Genomic DNA, 21144 nt, shown 5'->3' on the forward strand with positions numbered 1-21144 from the left:
TGCTTCTTTTGGTAATCTTGTGAGTAATTCCATTTTGTTTAAAACTAAGCTGCATCTCTCCTGGAATATCCATTCTGCACCTGCTTAAAACAACTAACAATGTTAGGGGCTGAGCCACTTTCTTGAAATGTTTTGAGGGGGTCTGGTCTGGTCCATAACAATATAAGGGATACTATTGGATCCAAGGAGGAGCATACGTAATGGCCAAAAAATAGCAGCAACCTGAGAATTGGGACCAGTTTAGATTTCAGCAAATAGGCATAAAGGGACTGAAGAAGATGGGAAATATCGAGTTTGCAAGTAAGATTGTGGGGAACGTAGAAATGGATTGTAAAAGCTTATTTAGATAAAGGGAGAGATAAAGGTTAGTAAAATCAAATGTAAGCTTCTTACAATCAGAAACAGGGGAGTTATATTGGAGAGTAAACAGATGGCAAATCAGTCTGTAAGTTAGCTCGCTGAGCTGGAAAGTTTGCTTTCAGAAGTTTCATCATTATGACTAGGTGACATCATCAGTGAGAGTCTCCAGTGAAGTGCTGGTGGTATGTCCCGCCTCTTAGTTTATAGGTCTTGGCTTCTTAAAGGTGGGTGATGTCATTTCCGGCTCTATTTTTTTCAAGGAAAGGTAGATAGGGTCTAATCTACCCTATGGTTGATTAGACCATAGGGTACAATGGGTTGCCAATTATTCCTTTGGAATGGATTGCCAATTATTCCTTTCTGATTGCATAACACCCAGTCTAGGATGGCCAATTCTCTAGTTGGTTCCTCAACATATTGATCCAAAAAACCACTCTCTACCAATTCCAGGAATTTCTCTTTTATGGTGTTTCTGACGTGATTTGCCTAATCTGTTTGCCGATTAAAGTCACTCAAGTGCTGCTGTACCTTTATTGCTTGCTTCTGTAATATCCTGTTTAATCTTTTCTCCCCAGCATTTTCACTATAGGTTGGGAGTCTATATGCAATACCACCTGTCATTTCCTGCCCCTTGATGTTCATATAGATTCCATTTCACCAGGGCTAATATCTTTCCTCACTAGTATGCTAATTTCCTCTTTAACCAGCAAAGCCCCCTCCCACCTTCCACCCCACCTCCTTTTCTTTTTCATTTTTCCTTCCTAAAAACTGAATATCCCTGGATATTCATTTCCCGTCCCTGATCACGCTACAGACTCATTTCCATAATCCCAATTATGTCATAACTATTTATATCTATTTGTTGAACTAATTTTTCCATTTTGTTATTAATGTTCCACTCGATATGACAAGTCCTTAAGGCTTTTCTTTTTAACATTCTGAGTCCCGCTTGTATAATTTTGCCTGTTTGATTCTTCCTCTTGAATTCTCTGCCTATAGTTTTTCCTATTTTCCATTCTATCATTTCTTTTGTGCTTCTTCCCAGTTTATCTATCACCTTGCATAGATTCCCATCCCCTTGCCATTTTACTTTAAACCTTCCCCAACCATACCCACAAATACTACTTCTTCCTTCAGAAATAAAAATAACACACCAAACATTATCAGTAAGTGGAGTGGAGGTTCTTTGAGCCAAAGATGCTTTGGAACAAACACAGGATCGAATGTCTTTTAAAACCAGGAGATGTTATTTTCCGTGACTTGGCTGCTCTTTCAGGTTAATGCTTAGCACAAGTACAAATTTGAAGATAGGACATAACAATCAGTTTGCCCAATTTGAGGTAGTCCCAATTTTCTGGTAATTAAACTCCAGTTGAATCACCGATCAAGTGAGAACAGATTCGGGATCAAAGGCTCATATTATTTACCATTACTTTTCTTGGGTTTGCCACTCTCTTTAAAAAATAAAGAGTTTAGCAATAATTGTTATTCTTAAGAATTTAGGCTATCTCTTACACAATAAATCAGGTGGCACATAAACCACTAATAAAAGAATGGAGTGGGAGTCTGTAAGAGCTAGCAATCTGAATATTATTTTTATGTCTCCAGCTATTGTCAGAATAAAGAATTAATGTTTATGACTCACTCTCAGAATAAACTCAGCAGTTGCTGGAACTTTTGAATATGTTGCCTTGACATATTGGACAATGACAACCTTTCATTAGAGGTGACTCAGTCTAGTTGTAGTTGATTTTTATCCTGAACAATTACAGAGTGTGTGATTAAACTGTTGCCTTTTCACTGCAATTGCAGGAGGGTTGGTGGTGTTTACAAAGGAAACTAATAATTTGGTGACTACTAATGGCATGCTGTAAACAATTATGTATGTTTATCAAAAAAACTCATAAAGCATTAACTAAAGTAACAAAAAGAATTTGGTTTTTTAAATGATTTAATTTTAGTTACAAGGATTTATAACCAAATAAATGCCAAGAAGGAACATGTACTGCTGGATGTATTTACAATCTGCTTTGAAAATTATTCATATCAAGACAGTCAAGTCTTATAATGACATCTGTAAAATAAATTCATATTAAGGCCAATTATTTAACTTGCCTCAGTTTAAATGAGAATTATGAAATTAAGTAATATCATTATTCAAAGGATGCAGAATCCTGCAATGGAAGCAAGTTCTCGTAATACTATCATATGTGTTTCATGCTAAAGTAATTTTTCTGGTATCTCTCTATTATATTATCAAAGCCAATAACTTACTATTTTTTATTCACGCGTGGGATGTAGGCATCGCTGACTGGGTGGTGGTGGGGGGCTGCCTTTTTGAAACCACAGCCCGTCCACATGCTGTAGATAAGCCATAATACCCTTAGGGAGGAAATTCCAGGATTTTGGTCCAGAGACAGTGAAGGACAGTGAATAATTTCCAAGTCAGGATAGTGAGTGACTTGGAGGGGAACTTGCAAATGGTGGTGTTCCCAAGTATCTGCTGCCCTTGTTTTTCTAGATAGAAATGGTTGTGGGTTTGGAAGGTGCTGTCTAAAGATCTTTGGTAAACTTTGCAGAGTATATTGTAAATAGTACACACTGCTGTTACTGTGCATCGGTGGTGGAGGAAGTGGTTGCTCATGAATGCAATGCCAATCAAGTGAGTGGATTTGTTTTGGATTAAGTCAAGTTTCTTGATTGTTGTTAGATTTGCACACATCCAGGCAAGTGAGGAGTATTCCATCACACTCCTGTCTCATGCCTTGTAGTTGGTGGACAGGCTTTAGAGAGTCAAGAGATGAGTTATTCATTACTGTATTTGTAGCCTCTGACCTACTCCAGTAGCCGCTGTGTTAATGTGATGAGTCCACTTGAGTTTCTGGTCAATGGTAACCCAAGTGTGTTTATAGTGGGGAATTCAGTGATGGTAACACCATTGAATGTCAAGGGATAGTGATTAGATTGGTTCTAATGGGAGATGATCATTTGCCTGACAAAGTGTTGTGTGAATGTTACTAGCCACTTGTCAACCTATACCCGGATATTGTCCAGATCTTGTGAAATTTGAACATGGACTGCTTCAGTATCTGAGGGGTCACAAATAATGCAGAACATTGTGCAATCATCAGCAAACCTCCCCACTTCTGACCTTATGGTGGAGGGAGTATCATTGATGAAGCAGCTGAAAATGGTTGGGATACTACCCTGAGGAACACCTGTAGAGATGTCTGAGCTGAGATGATAGACCTCCAACAACCACACCCATCTTTCTATGTGTCCAGAATGACTCCAACCAGCAGAGAGTTTTCCACCTGATACCAATTGTTCCTGGTTTTGTTAGTGATGCTTGATATCAAGGGCCATCACCCTCATTCTTATGCATGTGATGCTTCTGTTGAAAGAGAAGCAAGAGTGAGAGAGACATCTGTATGTGTCATGACTGAGAATAATTTCTACATACATATTAGAACAGAAATATATGAATTGAGTCATAAAACCAGAAAGGCAGATTGTCATTCCACATAGTGGGGAATTAAGGATGCATCTACAGACTCCAATGCATTTTACTGTAGGAAGAGCAATAGAAGAGGAAGATGAGGCTTTCCCATAAGATAATTTTAGTACCTTGTTTATAACTTGGACTATATGGCCTGTGGATTGAGAGTTGCTGTGGTTATTTCTATGTAATTGTGTTTAAGCATGAGAAAAGAATATTGTTTAAGGGAAAGTATCATTTCGACCTACACAGTAGTAGTGATGAAAGTAAGACTCACAAAGGTCATAACCTCAGTCACTTTAATCACTGATTTCCCTAGAGTTTGATTGTTAAGTATTGCACCATAATTAACTACAGCGGCACAATCCAAATGCAACAATAGCAGTTTTAATCACGTAGCATGTTTAATGATATAAAATGCCCCCAATACTTAACAAAGTTAATTTGAGCAAAGATAAGAGAAATGTTTAGGTGAATTCCAAAGAAGAATCTTCCAAATGTTATTAATTCCCTGATTCTATCCAAAATGTATTTCTTTTCCTTTGTCAGCTGAATTTGAATAACTTAGTTGCCTGCAAATATGTTTGTTGTAAATATGGGATATTGTGTGGATAAAAGGTGCATTTTTTTTCTTTATTCATTCCCAGGATGTGAGTATCGCTGGCTAGGCCAACACTTATTGCCCATCCCTAATCGGCTATTACTTAATGAATTTAAATTAAAAAGAATCTTTACAATCAACTCTTTCTATGAAATGAGGTGAATTGGCCATGCTGAATTGTCCATAATGTTCAGGGATGTGTAGGCTAGGTGCATTAGGCAGGGGCAATGTAGACTAAGAGGTTAGGGGAATGGATCTGGGTGGGGTACTCTTTGGAGAGTTGGTGTGGACCTGTTGGGCCAAATGGCCTGCTTCCACACTGAAGAGATTCTATTCTCTTCTATTTTTATTTGTTAAAACTATGTCATCTTGACCACAGTCCTGGCCAGATATTTGCAAAGTTCAGTGCTGAGTCAGAGTCATCACAATCTGGATTCACTAGAGTCAAGATAAAAAAAAAAGGCACAGATGAGGTCTTTAGCAGCAGATGATCTTAAGCAAGGGCAGAGACAGGCAAAATCAACTGGGTGGAAAAAGACCATGAAGAAAATGTGTGATCAAATGCTCACCTCAGGGTCAAAGAGGATTTCAAGCAAAGATAGTTGCCAGAGACGCCAATATATTTACACATTCCTTTCTCATAAATTTTATGTTTAAAATTATAACTTCATTTATGAAATTTTATTAAGGGTAATACATTATACATTTGAAATAGACCTTGAATGCATAACAGCTTTAAAATAAGTCTTTCTTCTTTGAGTCAAGGGAAGAATCAGAGAAACAAAACTGTCTTCAGAATATGTATTCAGCTCTTCAAACCTACTTATGGATGAGTCAAAATACAGTAGCTTTGATTTGGTGATAACTTAGTCAAACTGAGATGTGAACTGAGGCTTATTTAATGGATTTGTGCACAAAATATAACTTTATGGCTTTGAACTTGATGCATTAGTTCATAGAGCCAGAGAGTCATAGAGATGTACAGCATGGAAACAGACCCTTCAGTCCAACTCATCCATGCCGACCAGATATCCCAACCCAATCTAGTCCCACCTGCCAGCACCCGGCCCATATCCCTCCAAACCCTTCCTATTCATATACCCATCCAGATGCCTTTTAAATGTTGCAATTGTACCAGCCTCCACCACTTCCTCTGGCAGCTCATTCCATACACATACCACCCTCTGTGTGAAAAAGTTGCCCCTTAGGTCCCTTTTATATCATTCCTCTCTCACCCTAAACCTATGCCCTCTAGTTCTGGACTCCCCCACCCCAGAGAAAAGACTTTGTCTATTTATCTTATCCATGCCCCTCAATTTTGTAAACATCTATAAGGTCACCCCTCAGCCTCTGACATTCCAAAGAAAACAGCCCCAGCCTGTTCAGCCTCTTCCTGTAGCTCAAATTCTCCAACCCTGGCAACATCCTTGTAAATCTTTTCTGAACCCTTTCAAGTTTAACAACTTCCTTCCGATAGGAAGGAGACCAGAATTGCAAGCAATACTCCAACAGTGGCCTAACCAATGTCCTGTACAGCTGCAACATGACCTCCCAACTCCTGTACTCAATACTCTGACCAATAAAGGAAAGCATACCAAATGCCTTCTTCACTATGCTATCTACCTGTGACTCCACTTTCAAGGAGCTATGAACCTGCACTCCAAATTCTTTTTGTTCAGCAACACTCTCTAGGATCTTACCATTAAGTGTATATGGAATAGAACAGATCTGCAGATGGAAAATTGCTCATGCAGACACAGAGACAGAAGTTGTTCTCTATTTAAAATTATTTTACAATAGGGTATAATGAGAAGGGTGAGACTTTTTGGTGTTCACCTGTAATAAAATATAAAATGAATAGTCGTTCCCCATTAGTGTCAGAGTTTCCCTGCTCCAGCAGAATCTTTAAGAGGGGAATATTTCTCTCTGAGATGGGAAATTAAAGTGTTTCACTGTATTTTATTGAATTTGTATTGTAAAATACATGTGACAATAAAATCTAAATAAAAAATAATGGTGACTGAGATGACATAATTGGTCATCGTGTCCAAAAATCAGACATTGAGAAAATTCTTGACATTAAGAGAAACAATCCTATATATGTACTCATGCCTTTGAAAGCAAGTGCAGAATTTTGCTGTTGAATGGTGAGAAGCTTAATCCCATCCATTTGTTTCTCATTAATACCTCAATTTACTGCATTAACATTGTGTGTCCAATTTTCCTCTCCAAAATAAAAAAGGTTAACAGCATGAAAACTCAGCCAGTAAAACTGAATGAGTACCTAGCAACTTGTCTAAAAACACCCATTGCAGCCATCATGTGTCAGCTATCTAGTATTGGTTTGTATTGAACTGCATCTTGTGTACATGATGCTTCCATTGTCAGTGGGCATATACTTATTGGACCTTGCATTTGTGCAATTTGACACTGCATTGTTAACATTGAATTATGGTCACTGCCTCCTTGTAATATCCATGATGAAGAGGTCCGGGATTGGACTGGGATGGACATATGTTGGTCTCTAATATGGTGTTGTGTAATTTTTAAACTCGTGGTATGACAAATCTCATTTGTATAAAGGAACTTAAAAGCTGAGTCTCATGCTGTCAATTGGTCATGACTATCTATAGCAAGTACTGGAAGATTAGATATAGCTGCCATATCCTCACACAGATAAGGTGCACTCCTGGTTAAAGAGACTGAGTGCAGGTATGACCACATATCCATCAGCTTACACTGCTCGAGCTGAATATCAAGGCAGTGCCTCGGAGACATCTCAGCTTCTCACTTGCCAGAGACACCACACTGGTGGTAACTTTGAAGGATCTCATCTTTTGTTCCAGCCTACCAGTGCCTCCAGCACACCTGCCTGATGTTGCTCTGCCTGTCTCTGCAGAATGAGTGTGTCAGTAATGGCTGAGACCAAGGCCATGTCTTTTCCCTGAGGCTGAACAGGTGCCAGGTCCCCAGCAAGCCTCTGAATGCCAGACATCTTGGGTGTTTCTCCAGAAGCATTCTAATGCTAATCTCATCAGATATACTCGAAATTTAATGTAGATCGGTAGGAAGATGGAAGTCTCTGTGTTGGCAGAGGTTCCAGGTCAACACCTTAATGGGCTTATATGCTTCACAAGCTTCCTCTTTGGGGTGGAGGTGTCTTCCACGTGGAGATTCCGCAACTGATGGTAGTACCTGACTGAAAAAAAACCCAGAAGGAATGAGCTGATTATTAACTGTGGAGGATGGAGTGGGCCTGAGCCCTTGATTGGACATGATACATATGATGCTAAGCATTATAAACCCCACAACCTTGTGAACATTATAACCCCTCATTCTTGTGAACATTATAACCCCTCAGCCTTGTGATAATTATAATCTTCCGCCGCCTTCGCCTCCACGCCTACTTCTTCAACCAGGATTCTCGCCCAACCTCTGACGACCCCTTCACCCGTCTCCAACACACCCCCATCCACCTGGACGCCCCGTGCTGGCCTCTTATCTGCCCTCGATCTCTTCATAGTCAACTGCTGCCGCGACATTAACCGCCTCAACCTGTCCACCTCTCTCACCCATTCCAACTTCTCACCCTCGCAACGTACAGCCCTTCACTCCCTCCTCTCCAACCCCAACCTCACTATCAAACCGGCAGACAAGGGAGGCGCGGTGGTAGTTTGGTGCACCGATCTTTACACCGCTGAGGGAAAACGCCAGCTCGCGGACACCTCCTCCTACTGCCCCCTTGACCATGACCCCACCTCACACCACCAAACCATCATCTCCCAGACCATCCATAACCTCATCACCTCAGGGGATCTCCCATCCACCACCTCCAACCTCATCGTCCCACAACCCCGCACCACCCGTTTCTACCTCCTGCCCAAAATCCACAAACCTGACTGCCCCGGCCGACCTGCTCCTGCCCCACCGAACTCATCTCTGCATACCTCGACACGGTCCTGTCCCCCTTAGTCCAAGAACTCCCCACCTACGTTCGGGACACCACCCACGCCCTCCACCTCCTCTATGATTTTCGCTTCCCCGGCCCCCAACGCCTTATCTTCACCATGGACATCCAGTCCCTACACACCTCCATCACCCATCACGAAGGCCTCAAAGCTCACCGCTTCTTTCTTTCCCGCCGACCCAACCAGTATCCTTTACACTGACACCCTCCTTCGACTGACTGAACTGGTCCTCACTGTGAACAACTTCTCTTTCCAATCCTCCCACTTCCTCCAAACCAAAGGAGTAGCCATGGGCACCCACATGGGCCCCAGCTATGAAGAGCTATGCCTGCCTCTTCATTGGATATGTGGAACAGTCCATCTTCCGCAGCTACACTGGCACCACCCCCACCTTTTCCTCTGCTATGTCGATGACTGTATTGGCGCTACCTCGTGCTCCCACAAGGAGGTTGAACAGTTCATCCACTTTACTAACACTTTCCACCCTGACCTCAAATTTACCTGGACCGTCTCAGACTCCTCCCTCTCCTTCCTAGACCTCTCCATTTCTATCTCGGTCGAACTACTCAACACAGACATTTACTATAAACCGACCGACACCCACAGCTACCTAGATTACACCTCCTCCCACCCTGCCCCCTGTAAAAACGCCATCCCATATCCCCAATTCCTTTGCCTCTGCCGCATCTGCTCCCAGGAGGACCAGTTCCAATACCGAACAACCCAGATGGCCTCCTTCTTCAAGGACCGCAATTTCCCCCCAGACGTGATCCACAATGCTCTCCACCGCATCTCCTCCACTTCCTGCTCCTCCCCCCTTGAGCCCCGCCCCTCCAATCACCACCAGGACAGAACCCCACTGGTCCTCACCTACCACACCACCAACCTCCATATACATCGTATCATCCGCCGTCATTTCCGCCACCTCCAAACGGACCTCACCACCAGGGATATATTTCCCTCCCCTCCCCTATCAGCGTTCTGAAAAGACTAGTCCCTCCGTGACTCCCTCGTCAGGTCCACACCCCCCACCAACCCAACCTCCACTCCCAGCACCTTCCCCTGCAACCGCAAGAAATGCAAAACTTGCGCCCACACCTACCCCCTTACTTCCCTCCAAGGCCCCAAGGGATCCTTCCATATCCTCCACAAATTCATCTGCACCTCCACACACATCATTTACTGCATCCGCTGCACCCAATGTGACCTCCTCTATATTGGGGAGACAGGCCGCCTACTTGCGGAACGTTTCAGAGAACACCTCTGGGACACCCGGACCAACCAACCCAACCACCCCGTGGCTCAACACTTCAACTCCCCCTCCCACTCCACCAAGGACATGCAGGTCCTTGGACTCCTCCATCGCCAGACCATAGCAACACGACAGCTGGAGGAAGAGCGCCTCATCTTCCGCCTAGGAACCCTCCAGCCACAAGGGATTAACTCAGATTTCTCCAGTTTCCTCATTTCCCCTCCCCCCACCTTGTCTCAGTCCCAACCCTCGAACTCAGCACCACCTTCCGAACCTGCAATTTTCTTCCTGACCTCTCCGCCCCCATCCCCACTCCAGCCTATCACCCTCACCTTAACCTCCTTCCACCTATCACATTTCAAACGCCTCTCCCCCAAGTCCCTCCTCCCTACACTTTCCTCATTCCTGAAGAAGGGCTCAGGCCCGAAACATCGATTCACCTGCTCCTTGGATGCTGCCTGACCTGCTGCGCTCTTCCAGCAACACATTTTTAGCACTGATCTCCAGCATCTGCAGTCCTCACTTTCTCCTACAACATTATAACCCCCCAGCCTTGTGATCATTACAACTCCCCAGCCTAGTGAACGTTATAACCCCCCAGCCTTGTGAATATTATAACCCTGCAGCCAGTCAACATTATAACCCCCCAGCCTTGTGAATATTATAACCCTGCAGCCAGTCAACATTATAACTCCCCAGCCTTGTGATCATTATAAGCCCCCAGCCATGTGAATATTATAACCCCCCAGACTGTCAACATTATAACCCCCCAGCCTTGTGAATATTATAACCCCGCAGCCTGTCAACATTATACCCCCCCAGCCTTGTGAACATTATAACAGCCCACCCTGTCAACATTATAACCCCCCCAGTCTTGTGATCATTTTAACCCTCCAGCCTTGTGAACATTTTAACCCACCAGCCTTGTGAACATTACAATCCCCCAGCCTTGTGATCATTATAACCCCCCAGCCTTGTGAACATTATAACCTCCCAGCCTGTCAACATTATAACCCCCAGACTTGTGAACATTATAACCCCCCAGCCTTGTAAACATTATAACCACCCAGCATTGTCAACATTATAACCCCCCAGCCTTGTGAACATTATAACTCCCAAGCGTTGTGAACATTATAACCCCCCAACCCGTCAATATTATAACCCCCCCAGTCTTGTCAACATTATAACTCCCCAGCCTTGTGACCATTATTACCCCACAGCCTTGTCAACATTATAACCCCCCAGCCTTGTGAACATTATAACAGCCCACCCTGTCAACATTATAACCCCCCCCAATCTTGTGATCATTATAACCCCCTACCCTGTGAACATTTTAACCCCCCAGCCTTGTGAACATTATAATCCCCCAGCCTTGTGAACATTATAATCCCCCAGCCTTGTGAACATTATAACCCCCGAGCCTTTTGAACATTATAAACCCCCAGCCTTGTGGTCATTATAACCCCCCAGCCTGTCAACATTATAACCCCCAGCCTTGTCAACATTATAACCCCCCAGCATTGTCAACAATGAGTCACAAATAAGTAGAATGGATGGCTTTGAGGTATGTAGAGAAGAGGTGTTGGAAATCCTGGAAAAGGTGAAAATAGATAAGTCCCCTGGGCCGGATGGCATTTATCCTAGGATTCTCTGGGAAGCAAGGGAGGAGATTGCAGAGCCATTGGCCTTGATTTTTATGTCCTCTTTGTCTACAGGAGTAGTGCCAGAAGACTGGAGGATAGCAAATGTGGTTCCCTTGTTCAAAAAGGGGAGTAGGGATAACCCTAGTAACTATAGGCCGGTGAGTCTCACTTCTGTTGTGGGCAAAGTCTTAGAGAGAATTGTAAGGGATAGGATTTATGCACATCTGGATAGGAATAATGTGATCAAGGATAGTCAGCATGGTTTTGTGAAGGGCAGGTCGTGCCTCACAAACCTTATTGAATTCTTTGAAAAGGTGACGAAGGAGGTTGATGAGGGGAAAGCGGTAGATGTGGTATATATGGATTTTAGTAAGGCGTTTGATAAGGTTCCCCATGGTAGGCTACTGCAGAAAATACGGAGATATGGCATTGAGGGTGAGTTGGAGGTTTGGATTAGGAATTGGCTGGATGGAAGAAGACAGAGGGTAGCAGTTGATGGCAAAGTTTCTTCATGGAGTGCCGTCACTAGCGGTGTTCCGCAAGGATCTGTTTTGGGACCATTGCTGTTTGTCATTTTTATAAATGACCTGGAAGAGGGGTTAGAAGGTTGGGTGAGCAAGTTTGCGGATGATACAAAAGTCGGAGGAGTTGTTGACAGTGAGGAAGGATGTGGCAGGTTACAGCAGGATATAGAGAAGCTGCAGAGCTGGGCAGAAAGGTGGCAAATGGAATTCAATGTAGCTAAGTGTGAGGTGATTCACTTTGGGAAGAATAACAAAAAGATGGGGTACTGGGCTAATGGTCGGATATTTGGTAGTGTGGATGAGCAGAGGGATCTTGGTGTCCATGTACACAGATCTCTGAAAGTTGCCACCCAGGTAAATAGTGCGGTGAGGAAGGCATATGGCGTACTGGCTTTTATTGGTAGAGGAATTGAGTTCCGGAGTCCTGAGGTCATGATGCAGTTGTATAAGACTCTGGTGCGGCCGCATCTGGAATATTGTGTGCAGTTTTGGTCGCCATACTATAGGAAGGACATGGAGGCACTGGAACGGGTGCAGAGGAGATTTACCAGGATGTTGCCTGGTATGGAAGGAAGATCGTATGAGGAAAGACTGAGACACTTGGGGCTGTTTTCATTAGAGAAAAGACGGTTTAGGGGTGACTTGATAGAGGTGTACAAGATGATTAGGGGGTTAGATAGGGTTGACAGTGTGAACCTTTTCCCGCGTATGGAGTCGGGTATTACAAGAGGGCATAGCTTTAAATTAAGGGGGGGTAGATATAGGACTGAAGTTAGGGGTAGGTTCTTCACTCAGCGAGTCGTAAGTTCATGGAATGCCCTGCCAGTAGCAGTGGTGGACTCTCCCTCTTTATGGGCATTTAAGCGGGCATTGGATAGGTATATGGAGGATAGTGGGATAGTATAGGTTAGGTGGGCTTGGATCGGCGCAACATCGAGGGCCAAAGGGCCTGTACTGCGCTGTATTCTTCTATGTTCTAACATTATAACCCCCCAGCATTGTCAACATAACACCCCAGCCCAGTGAACATTATAACCCCAAGTCTTGTGATCATTATAAACCCCCAACCTTGTGAACATTATAACCCTAGCCTTGTGAACATTATAACCCCAAGTCTTGTGATCATTATAATCCCCCAACCTTGTGAACATTATAACCCCCTTGCCTTGTGAACATTATAACCCCAAGTCTTGTGATCAATATAATCCCCCAACCTTGTGAACATTATAACCCCCTTGCCATGTGAACATAATAACCCCCCAGCCTCGTCAACATTATAACCCCCCAGCCTTGTGAACATTATAACTCCCAAGCGTTGTGTACATTATAACCCCCCAGCCTTGTGAACATCATAACCCCCCCAGTCTTGCCAACATTATAACCCCCCAGCCTTGTCAACATTGTAAACCCCCCAGCCTTGTCAACATTATAACCCCCCAGCCTGTCAACATTATAACCCCCCAGCCTTGTGAACATTATAACCCCCCAGCCTTGTGAACATCATAACCCCCCCCCCCCCAGTCTTGTCAACATTATAACCCCCAGCCTTGTGATCATTATAAACCCCCAGCCTTGTGGTCATTATAACCCCCCAGCCTTGTGAACATTATAACCCCCCAGCCTTGTGAACATTATAACAGCCCACCCTGTCAACATTATAACCCCCCAGTATTGTGATCATTATAACCCCCCACCCTGTCAACATTATAACCTCCCAGCCTTGTGAACATTATAACCCCCCAGCCTTGTGAACATTATAACAGCCCACCCTGTCAACATTATAACCCCCCAGTATTGTGATCATTATAACCCCCCACCCTGTCAACATTATAACCCCCCAGCCTTGTGAACATTATAACAGCCCACCCTGTCAACATTATAACCCCCCCCCAGTCTTGTGATCATTATAACCCCCTACCCTGTGAACATTTTAACCCCCCAGCCTTGTGAACATTATAGTCCCCCAGCCTTGTGAACATTATAGCCGCGCAGCCTTGTGATCATTATAAACCCCCAGCCTTCTGAACATTATAACTCCCAAGCCTTGTCAACATTATAACCCCCAGCCTTGTGAACATTATAACTCCCAAGCGTTCTGAACATTATAACCCCCCAACCTGTCAACATTATAACCCCCCCAGTCTTGTCAACATTATAACGCCCCAGCCTTGTGAACATTATAACCCCCCAGCCTTGTGAACATTATAACTCCCCAGCCTTGTGACCATTACTCCCCCCAGCCTGTCAACATTATAACCCCACAGCCTTGTCAACATTGTAACCCCCCCCAGCCTTGTCAACATTATAACCCCTCAGCCTGTCAACATTATAATCCCCAGCCTTGTGAACATTATAACCCCCCAGTCTTGTGAACATTATAACCCCCCAGCCTTGTGAACATTATAACCCCCCCCCAGTCTTGTCAACATTATAACCCCCAGCCTTGTGATCATTATAACCCCCCAGCCTTGTGAACATTATAACCCCCCAGTCTTGTGAACATTACAACTCCCCAGCCTTGTGAACATTATAACTCCCCCCCAGTCTTGTCAACATTATAACCCCCAGCCTTGTGGTCATTATAACCCCCCAGCCTTTCAACATTATAACCCGCAGACTTGTTAACATTATAACCCCCCAGCCTTGTGAACATTATAACCACCCAGCCTTTTGAACATTATAACCCCCCAGCCTTTTGAACATTATAATCCCCCAGCCTGTCAACATTATAACCCCCCAGCATTGTCAACATTATAACACTCCAGCCTAGTGAACATTATAACCCCAAGTCTTGTGAACATCATAACCCCCCCCCCCAGTCTTGTCAACATTATAACCCCCAGCCTTGTGATCATTATAAACCCCCAGCCTTGTGGTCATTATAACCCCCCAGCCTTGTGAACATTATAACCCCCCAGCCTTGTGAACATCATAACCGCCCCCCCCAGTCTTGTCAACATTATAACCCCCAGACTTGTGAACATTATAACCCCCCAGCCTTGTGAACATTATAACCCCCCAGCCTTGTGAACATTATAACAGCCCACCCTGTCAACATTATAACCCCCCCAGTCTTGTGATCATTATAACCCCCCACCCTGTCAACATTATAACCCCCCAGCCTTGTGAACATTATAATTCCCCAGCCTTGTGAACATTATAGCCGCCCAGCCTTGTGATCATTATAAACCCCCAGCCTTCTGAACATTATAACTCCCAAGCCTTGTCAACATTATAACCCCCAGCCTTGTGAACATTATAACGCCCAAGCCTTGTCAACATTATAACCCCCAGCCTTGTGAACATTATAACTCCCAAGCCTTGTGACCATTATTACCCCCCCAGCCTGTCAACATTATAACCCCCCAGCCTTGTCAACATTGTTACCCCCCCCCCCAGCCTTGTCAACATTATAACTCCCAAGCGTTCTGAACATTATAACCCCCCAACCTGTCAACATTATAACCCCCCCAGTCTTGTCAACATTATAACCCCCCAGCCTTGTGAACATTATAACTCCCCAGCCTTGTGACCATTATTACCCCCCAGCCTGTCAACATTATAACCCCCCAGCCTTGTCAACATTGTCACCCCCTCCAGCCTTGTCAACATTATAACCCCTCAGCCTGACAACATTATAACCCCCCAGCCTTATGAACATTATAACCCCCCAGTCTTGTGAACATTATAACCCCCCAGCCTTGTGAACATTATAACCCGCCCCCCAGTCTTGTCAACATTATAACCCCCAGCCTTGTGATCATTATAACCCCCAGCCTTGTGAACATTATAACCACCCAGTCTTGTGAACATTATAACTCCCCAGCCTTGTGAACATTATAACCCCCTACCCTGTGAACATTTTAACCCCCCAGCCTTGTGAACATTAAAATCCCCCAGCCTTGTGAACATTAAAATCCCCCAGCCTTGTGAACATTATAGCCGCCCAGCCTTTTGAACATTATAATCCCCCAGCCTGTCAACATTATAACCCCCCAGCATTGTCAACATTATAACACCCCAGCCTAGTGAACATTATAACCCCAAGTCTTGTGATCATTATAAACCCCCAGCCTTGTGAACATTATAACCCCCAGCCTTGTGATCATTACAATCCCCCAACCTTGTGAACATTATAACCCCCTTGCCTTGTGAACATTATAACCCCAAGTCTTGTGATCAATATAATCCCCCAACCTTGTGAACATTATAACCCCCTTGCCTTGTGAACATAATAACCCCCCAGCCTCGTCAACATTATAACCCCCCATCCTTGTGATCATTATAACCCCCAGCCTTGTGATCATTATAAACCCCCAGCCTTCTGAACATTATAACTCCCAAGCCTTGTCAACATTATAACCACCCAGCCTTATGAACATTATAACTCCCCAGTCTTGCGAACATTATAACCCCCCAGCCTTGTGAACATTATAACTCCCCAGCCTTGTGACCATTATTACCCCCCAGCCTGTCAACATTATAACCCCCCAGCCTTGTCAACATTATAACTCCCCAGCCTTGTGACCATTATTACCCCCCAGCCTGTCAACATTATAACCCCCCAGCCTTGTCAACATTGTCACCCCCCCCAGCCTTGTCAACATTATAACCCCTCAGCCTGTCAACATTATAACCCCCAGCCTTGTGATCATTATAACCCCCTAGCCTTGTGAACATTATAACCCACCAGTTTTGTGAACATTATAACCCCCTTGCCTTGTGAACATTATAACCCCAAGTCTTGTGATCAATATAATCCCCCAACCTTGTGAACATTATAACCCCCTTGCCTTGTGAACATAATAACCCCCCAGCCTCGTCAACATTATAACCCCCCATCCTTGTGATCATTATAACCCCCAGCCTTGTGATCATTATAAACCCCCAGCCTTCTGAACATTATAACTCCCAAGCCTTGTCAACATTATAACCACCCAGCCTTATGAACATTATAACTCCCCAGTCTTGCGAACATTATAACCCCCCAGCCTTGTGAACATTATAACTCCCCAGCCTTGTGACCATTATTACCCCCCAGCCTGTCAACATTATAACCCCCCAGCCTTGTCAACATTATAACTCCCCAGCCTTGTGACCATTATTACCCCCCAGCCTGTCAACATTATAACCCCCCAGCCTTGTCAACATTGTCACCCCCCCCAGCCTTGTCAACATTATAACCCCTCAGCCTGTCAACATTATAACCCCCAGCCTTGTGATCATTATAACCCCCTAGCCTTGTGAACATTATAACCCACCAGTTTTGTGAACATTATAACTCCCCAGCCTTGTGAACATTATAACCCCCTACCCTGTGAACATTTTAACCCCCCAGCCTTGTGAACATTAAAATCCCCCAGCCTTGTGAACATTATAGCCGCCAAGCCTTTTGAACATTATAATCCCCCAGCCTGTCAACATTATAACCCCCCAGCATTGTCAACATTATAACACCCCAGCCTAGTGAACATTATAACCCCAAGTCTTGTGATCAATATAATCCCCCAACCTTGTGAACATTATAACCCCCTTGCCATGTGAACATAATAACCCCCCAGCCTCGTCAACATTATAACCCCCCATCCTTGTGATCATTATAACCCCCAGCCTTGTGATCATTATAAACCCCAGTCTTGTGAACACTATAACCCCCCCAGCCTGTCAACATATAACTCCCCAGCCTAGTCAACATTATAAGCCCTCAGCCTTGTGAACATTATAACCCCCCAGCCCGTCAACATTATAACTGCCCAGCCTTGTGAACATTATAACCCCCCAGCCTGTCAACATTATAACCCCCAGCCTTGTGAACATTATAACCCCCCAGCCCATCAACATTATAACTCCCCAGCCTTGTGAACATTATAACCCCTCAGCCTTGAGAACATTATAACCCCCCAGCATGTCAACATTATATCCCCCAGCGTTGTGAACATTATAACCCCCCAGCCCGTCAACATTATAACCCCCCAGCCTTATGAACATTATAACCCCCCAGCCCGTCAACATTATAACCCCCCAGACTTGTGAACATTATAACCCCGCAGCCCGTCAACATTATAACCCCCCAGTCTTGTGAACATTATAACCCCCCAGCCCGTCAACATTATAACCCCCCAGCCTTGTGATCATTATAACCCCCCAGCCTTGTCCACTTTATATCCCCCCAGCCTTGTGATCATTAAAACCCCCCAGCCTTGTCCACTTTATATCCGCCCAGCCTTGTGATCCTTATATCCCCCCAGCCTTGTGAACATTATAACCCCCCAGCCTTGTGAACATTATAACTCCCCAGCCTTGTGAACATTATAACCCCCCAGCCTTGTGAACATCATAACCCCCCAGCCTTGTGGTCATTATAACCCCCCAGCCTGTCAACATTAAAACCCCCAGACTTGTGAACATTATAACCCCCCAGCCTTGTGAACATTATAACAGCCCACCCTGTCAACATTATAACCCCCCAGTATTGTGATCATTATAACCCCCCACCCTGTCAACATTATAACCTCCCTGCCTTGTGAACATTATAACAGCCCACCCTGTCAACATTATAACCCCCCCAGTCTTGTGATCATTATAACCCCCTACCCTGTGAACATTTTAACCCCCCAGCCTTGTGAACATTATAATCCCCCAGCCTTGTGAACATTATAGCCGCCCAGCCTTGTGATCATTATAACCCCCCAACCTGTCAACATTATAACCCCCCCAGTCTTGTCAACATTATAACCCCCCAGCCTTGTGAACATTATAACTCCCCAGCCTTGTGACCATTATTACCCCCCAGCCTGTCAACATTATAACCCCCCAGCCTTGTCAACATTGTCACCCCCCCCAGCCTTGTCAACATTATAACCCCTCAGCCTGTCAACAATATAACCCCCCAGCCTTATGAGCATTATAATCCCCAGTCTTGTGAACATTATAACCCCCCAGCCTTGTGAACATTATAACCCCCCCCCCAGTCTTGTCAAATTATAACCCCCAGCCTTGTGATCATTATAACCCCCCAGCCTTGTGAACATTATAACCCCCCAGCCTTGTGAACATTATAACCCCCCCAGCCCTTCAACATTATAACTCCCCAGCCTTGTGAACATTATAACCCCCCAGCCTTGAGAACATTATAACCCCCCAGCATGTCAACATTATATCCCCCCAGCGTTGTGAACATTATAACCCCCCAGCCCATCAACATTATAACCCCCCAGCCTTGTGAACATTATAACCCCCCCAGCCCGTCAACATTATAACTCCCCAGCCTTGTGAACATTATAACCCCCCAGCCCGTCAACATTATAACCCCCAGCCTTGTGAACATTATAACCCCGCAGCCCGTCAACATTATAACCCCCCCAAGTCTTGTGAACATTATAACCCCCCAGCCCGTCAACATTATAACCCCCCAGCCTTGTGATCATTATAACCCCCCAGCCTTGTCCACTTTATATCCCCCCAGCCTTGTGATCATTACAACCCCCCAGCCTTGTCCACTTTATATCCCCCCAGCCTTGTGATCCTTATATCCCCCCAGCCTTGTCAACATTATAACCCCCCAGCCTTGTGATCATTATAACCCCCTAGCCTTGTGAACATTATAACCCCCCAGCCTTGTGAACATTATAACCCCCCAGCCTTGTGATCATTATAACCCCCTAGCCTTGTGAACATTATAACCCCCCAGCCTTGTGAACATTATAACCCCGCAGCCCGTCAACATTATAACTCCCCAGCCTTGTGAACATTATAACCCCCCCAGCCCTTCAACATTATAACTCCCCAGCCTTGTGAACATTATAACCCCCCAGCCTTGAGAACATTATAACCCCCCAGCATGTCAACATTATATCCCCCCAGCGTTGTGAACATTATAACCCCCCAGCCCATCAACATTATAACCCCCCAGCCTTGTGAACATTATAACCCCCCCAGCCCGTCAACATTATAACTCCCCAGCCTTGTGAACATTATAACCCCCCAGCCCGTCAACATTATAACCCCCAGCCTTGTGAACATTATAACCCCGCAGCCCGTCAACATTATAACCCCCCCAAGTCTTGTGAACATTATAACCCCCCAGCCCGTCAACATTATAACCCCCCAGCCTTGTGATCATTATAACCCCCCAGCCTTGTCCACTTTATATCCCCCCAGCCTTGTGATCATTACAACCCCCCAGCCTTGTCCACTTTATATCCCCCCAGCCTTGTGATCCTTATATCCCCCCAGCCTTGTCAACATTATAACCCCCCAGCCTTGTGATCATTATAACCCCCTAGCCTTGTGAACATTATAACCCCCCAGCCTTGTGAACATTATAACCCCCCAGCCTTGTGATCATTATAACCCCCAGCCTTGCTGAGATATGTGTATAACAACAGTTTTAAATTGAGTAATGGCCTTGAGAGTGTGAGTTTGCAGATAAATAATGATGCTGGGTAACCCTGAAGAGCACAGAGAATAGTTGACCTACTTTCTACTGTGCTGAGTGACCCTTCTTACAGTGGAAACAGAACTGATATCACTTTTGCTGCTCTTTTTCTCCAGGTGGGGTGCATTGAGTGGCCTAGTGGGATGGAGTAGTTGGGTGGGGTGTGGTGGGTGGGATGACTGGGCAGGGTGTGGTGGGGTGGCTGGGTGGGGTGTGGTAGGGTGGGTGGTGGGTGGGGTGCTGTGTGGGGTGAATGGGGTGGGTAGTTGGTGTGGTGGCTGTGTGAGGTGGATGTGGTGGCTGGGTGGGGTGTGGTGGGGTGGGTGGTTGGGTGGGGTGGCTGTGTGGGTTGAATGGGGTGGCTGGGTGGGGTGTGGTGGTGTGGGTAGGGTGGATGGGGTTTACGCGGTGGCTGGGTGGGGTGGGTGGGGTGGCTGAATGTGTTAGAATGGTCTGTGTGCGGTGTCCTCGTTAATAATTTATCCATTGGCCTAATTTAAAGAAATCAATGGATAAGCAAGGGTTATAAATCTGATTCCATGAAGGGTACATCTCTCTTTGAAAGTACGTGATTGTGGAATTAGTTCATTATTGAAACTTACTGTGAGTAAGTTATGATTTCCTCCTCCCACCCACTCCTGTCTTTGTTACAAACTTCAGGTGAAGCTGATTCCTCCTGCTCCAAATGATGACCTTTCTACCTTGAGTGAACTGACAGATAGAAGCCTTCTGTACGAAATTCAGAAGCGATTCACCAATGATCAAATATATGTAAGTGTACACACATAGACATGTATTCTACATGGATTTGCAGCAGATATAAAAATCTTGCAATTAAAGCATTCATTTCACAAATCTAG

General features: G+C 44.9%; 1 protein-coding gene across 3 annotated transcripts in view; it reads left to right on the plus strand.

The window, feature by feature from the left end:
• myo16 (myosin XVI) overlaps nt 1-21144 on the plus strand; it is a 391172-nt gene that overhangs the window by 168693 nt on the left and 201335 nt on the right. For all 3 annotated transcript variants that reach the window (XM_087987876.1, XM_087987875.1, XM_087987877.1), the window contains one exon: nt 20945-21055. In XM_087987876.1, the coding sequence (XP_087844002.1) occupies nt 20945-21055 (111 nt within the window). The remainder of the gene's footprint in view (nt 1-20944; nt 21056-21144) is intronic.

The sequence above is a fragment of the Chiloscyllium plagiosum genome, unplaced genomic scaffold (genome assembly GCF_037043375.1).
Source record: "Chiloscyllium plagiosum isolate Xiang-an unplaced genomic scaffold, Cpla_swu_hap1 HiC_scaffold_6, whole genome shotgun sequence".
NCBI classification, from domain to species: Eukaryota; Metazoa; Chordata; class Chondrichthyes; order Orectolobiformes; family Hemiscylliidae; genus Chiloscyllium; species Chiloscyllium plagiosum.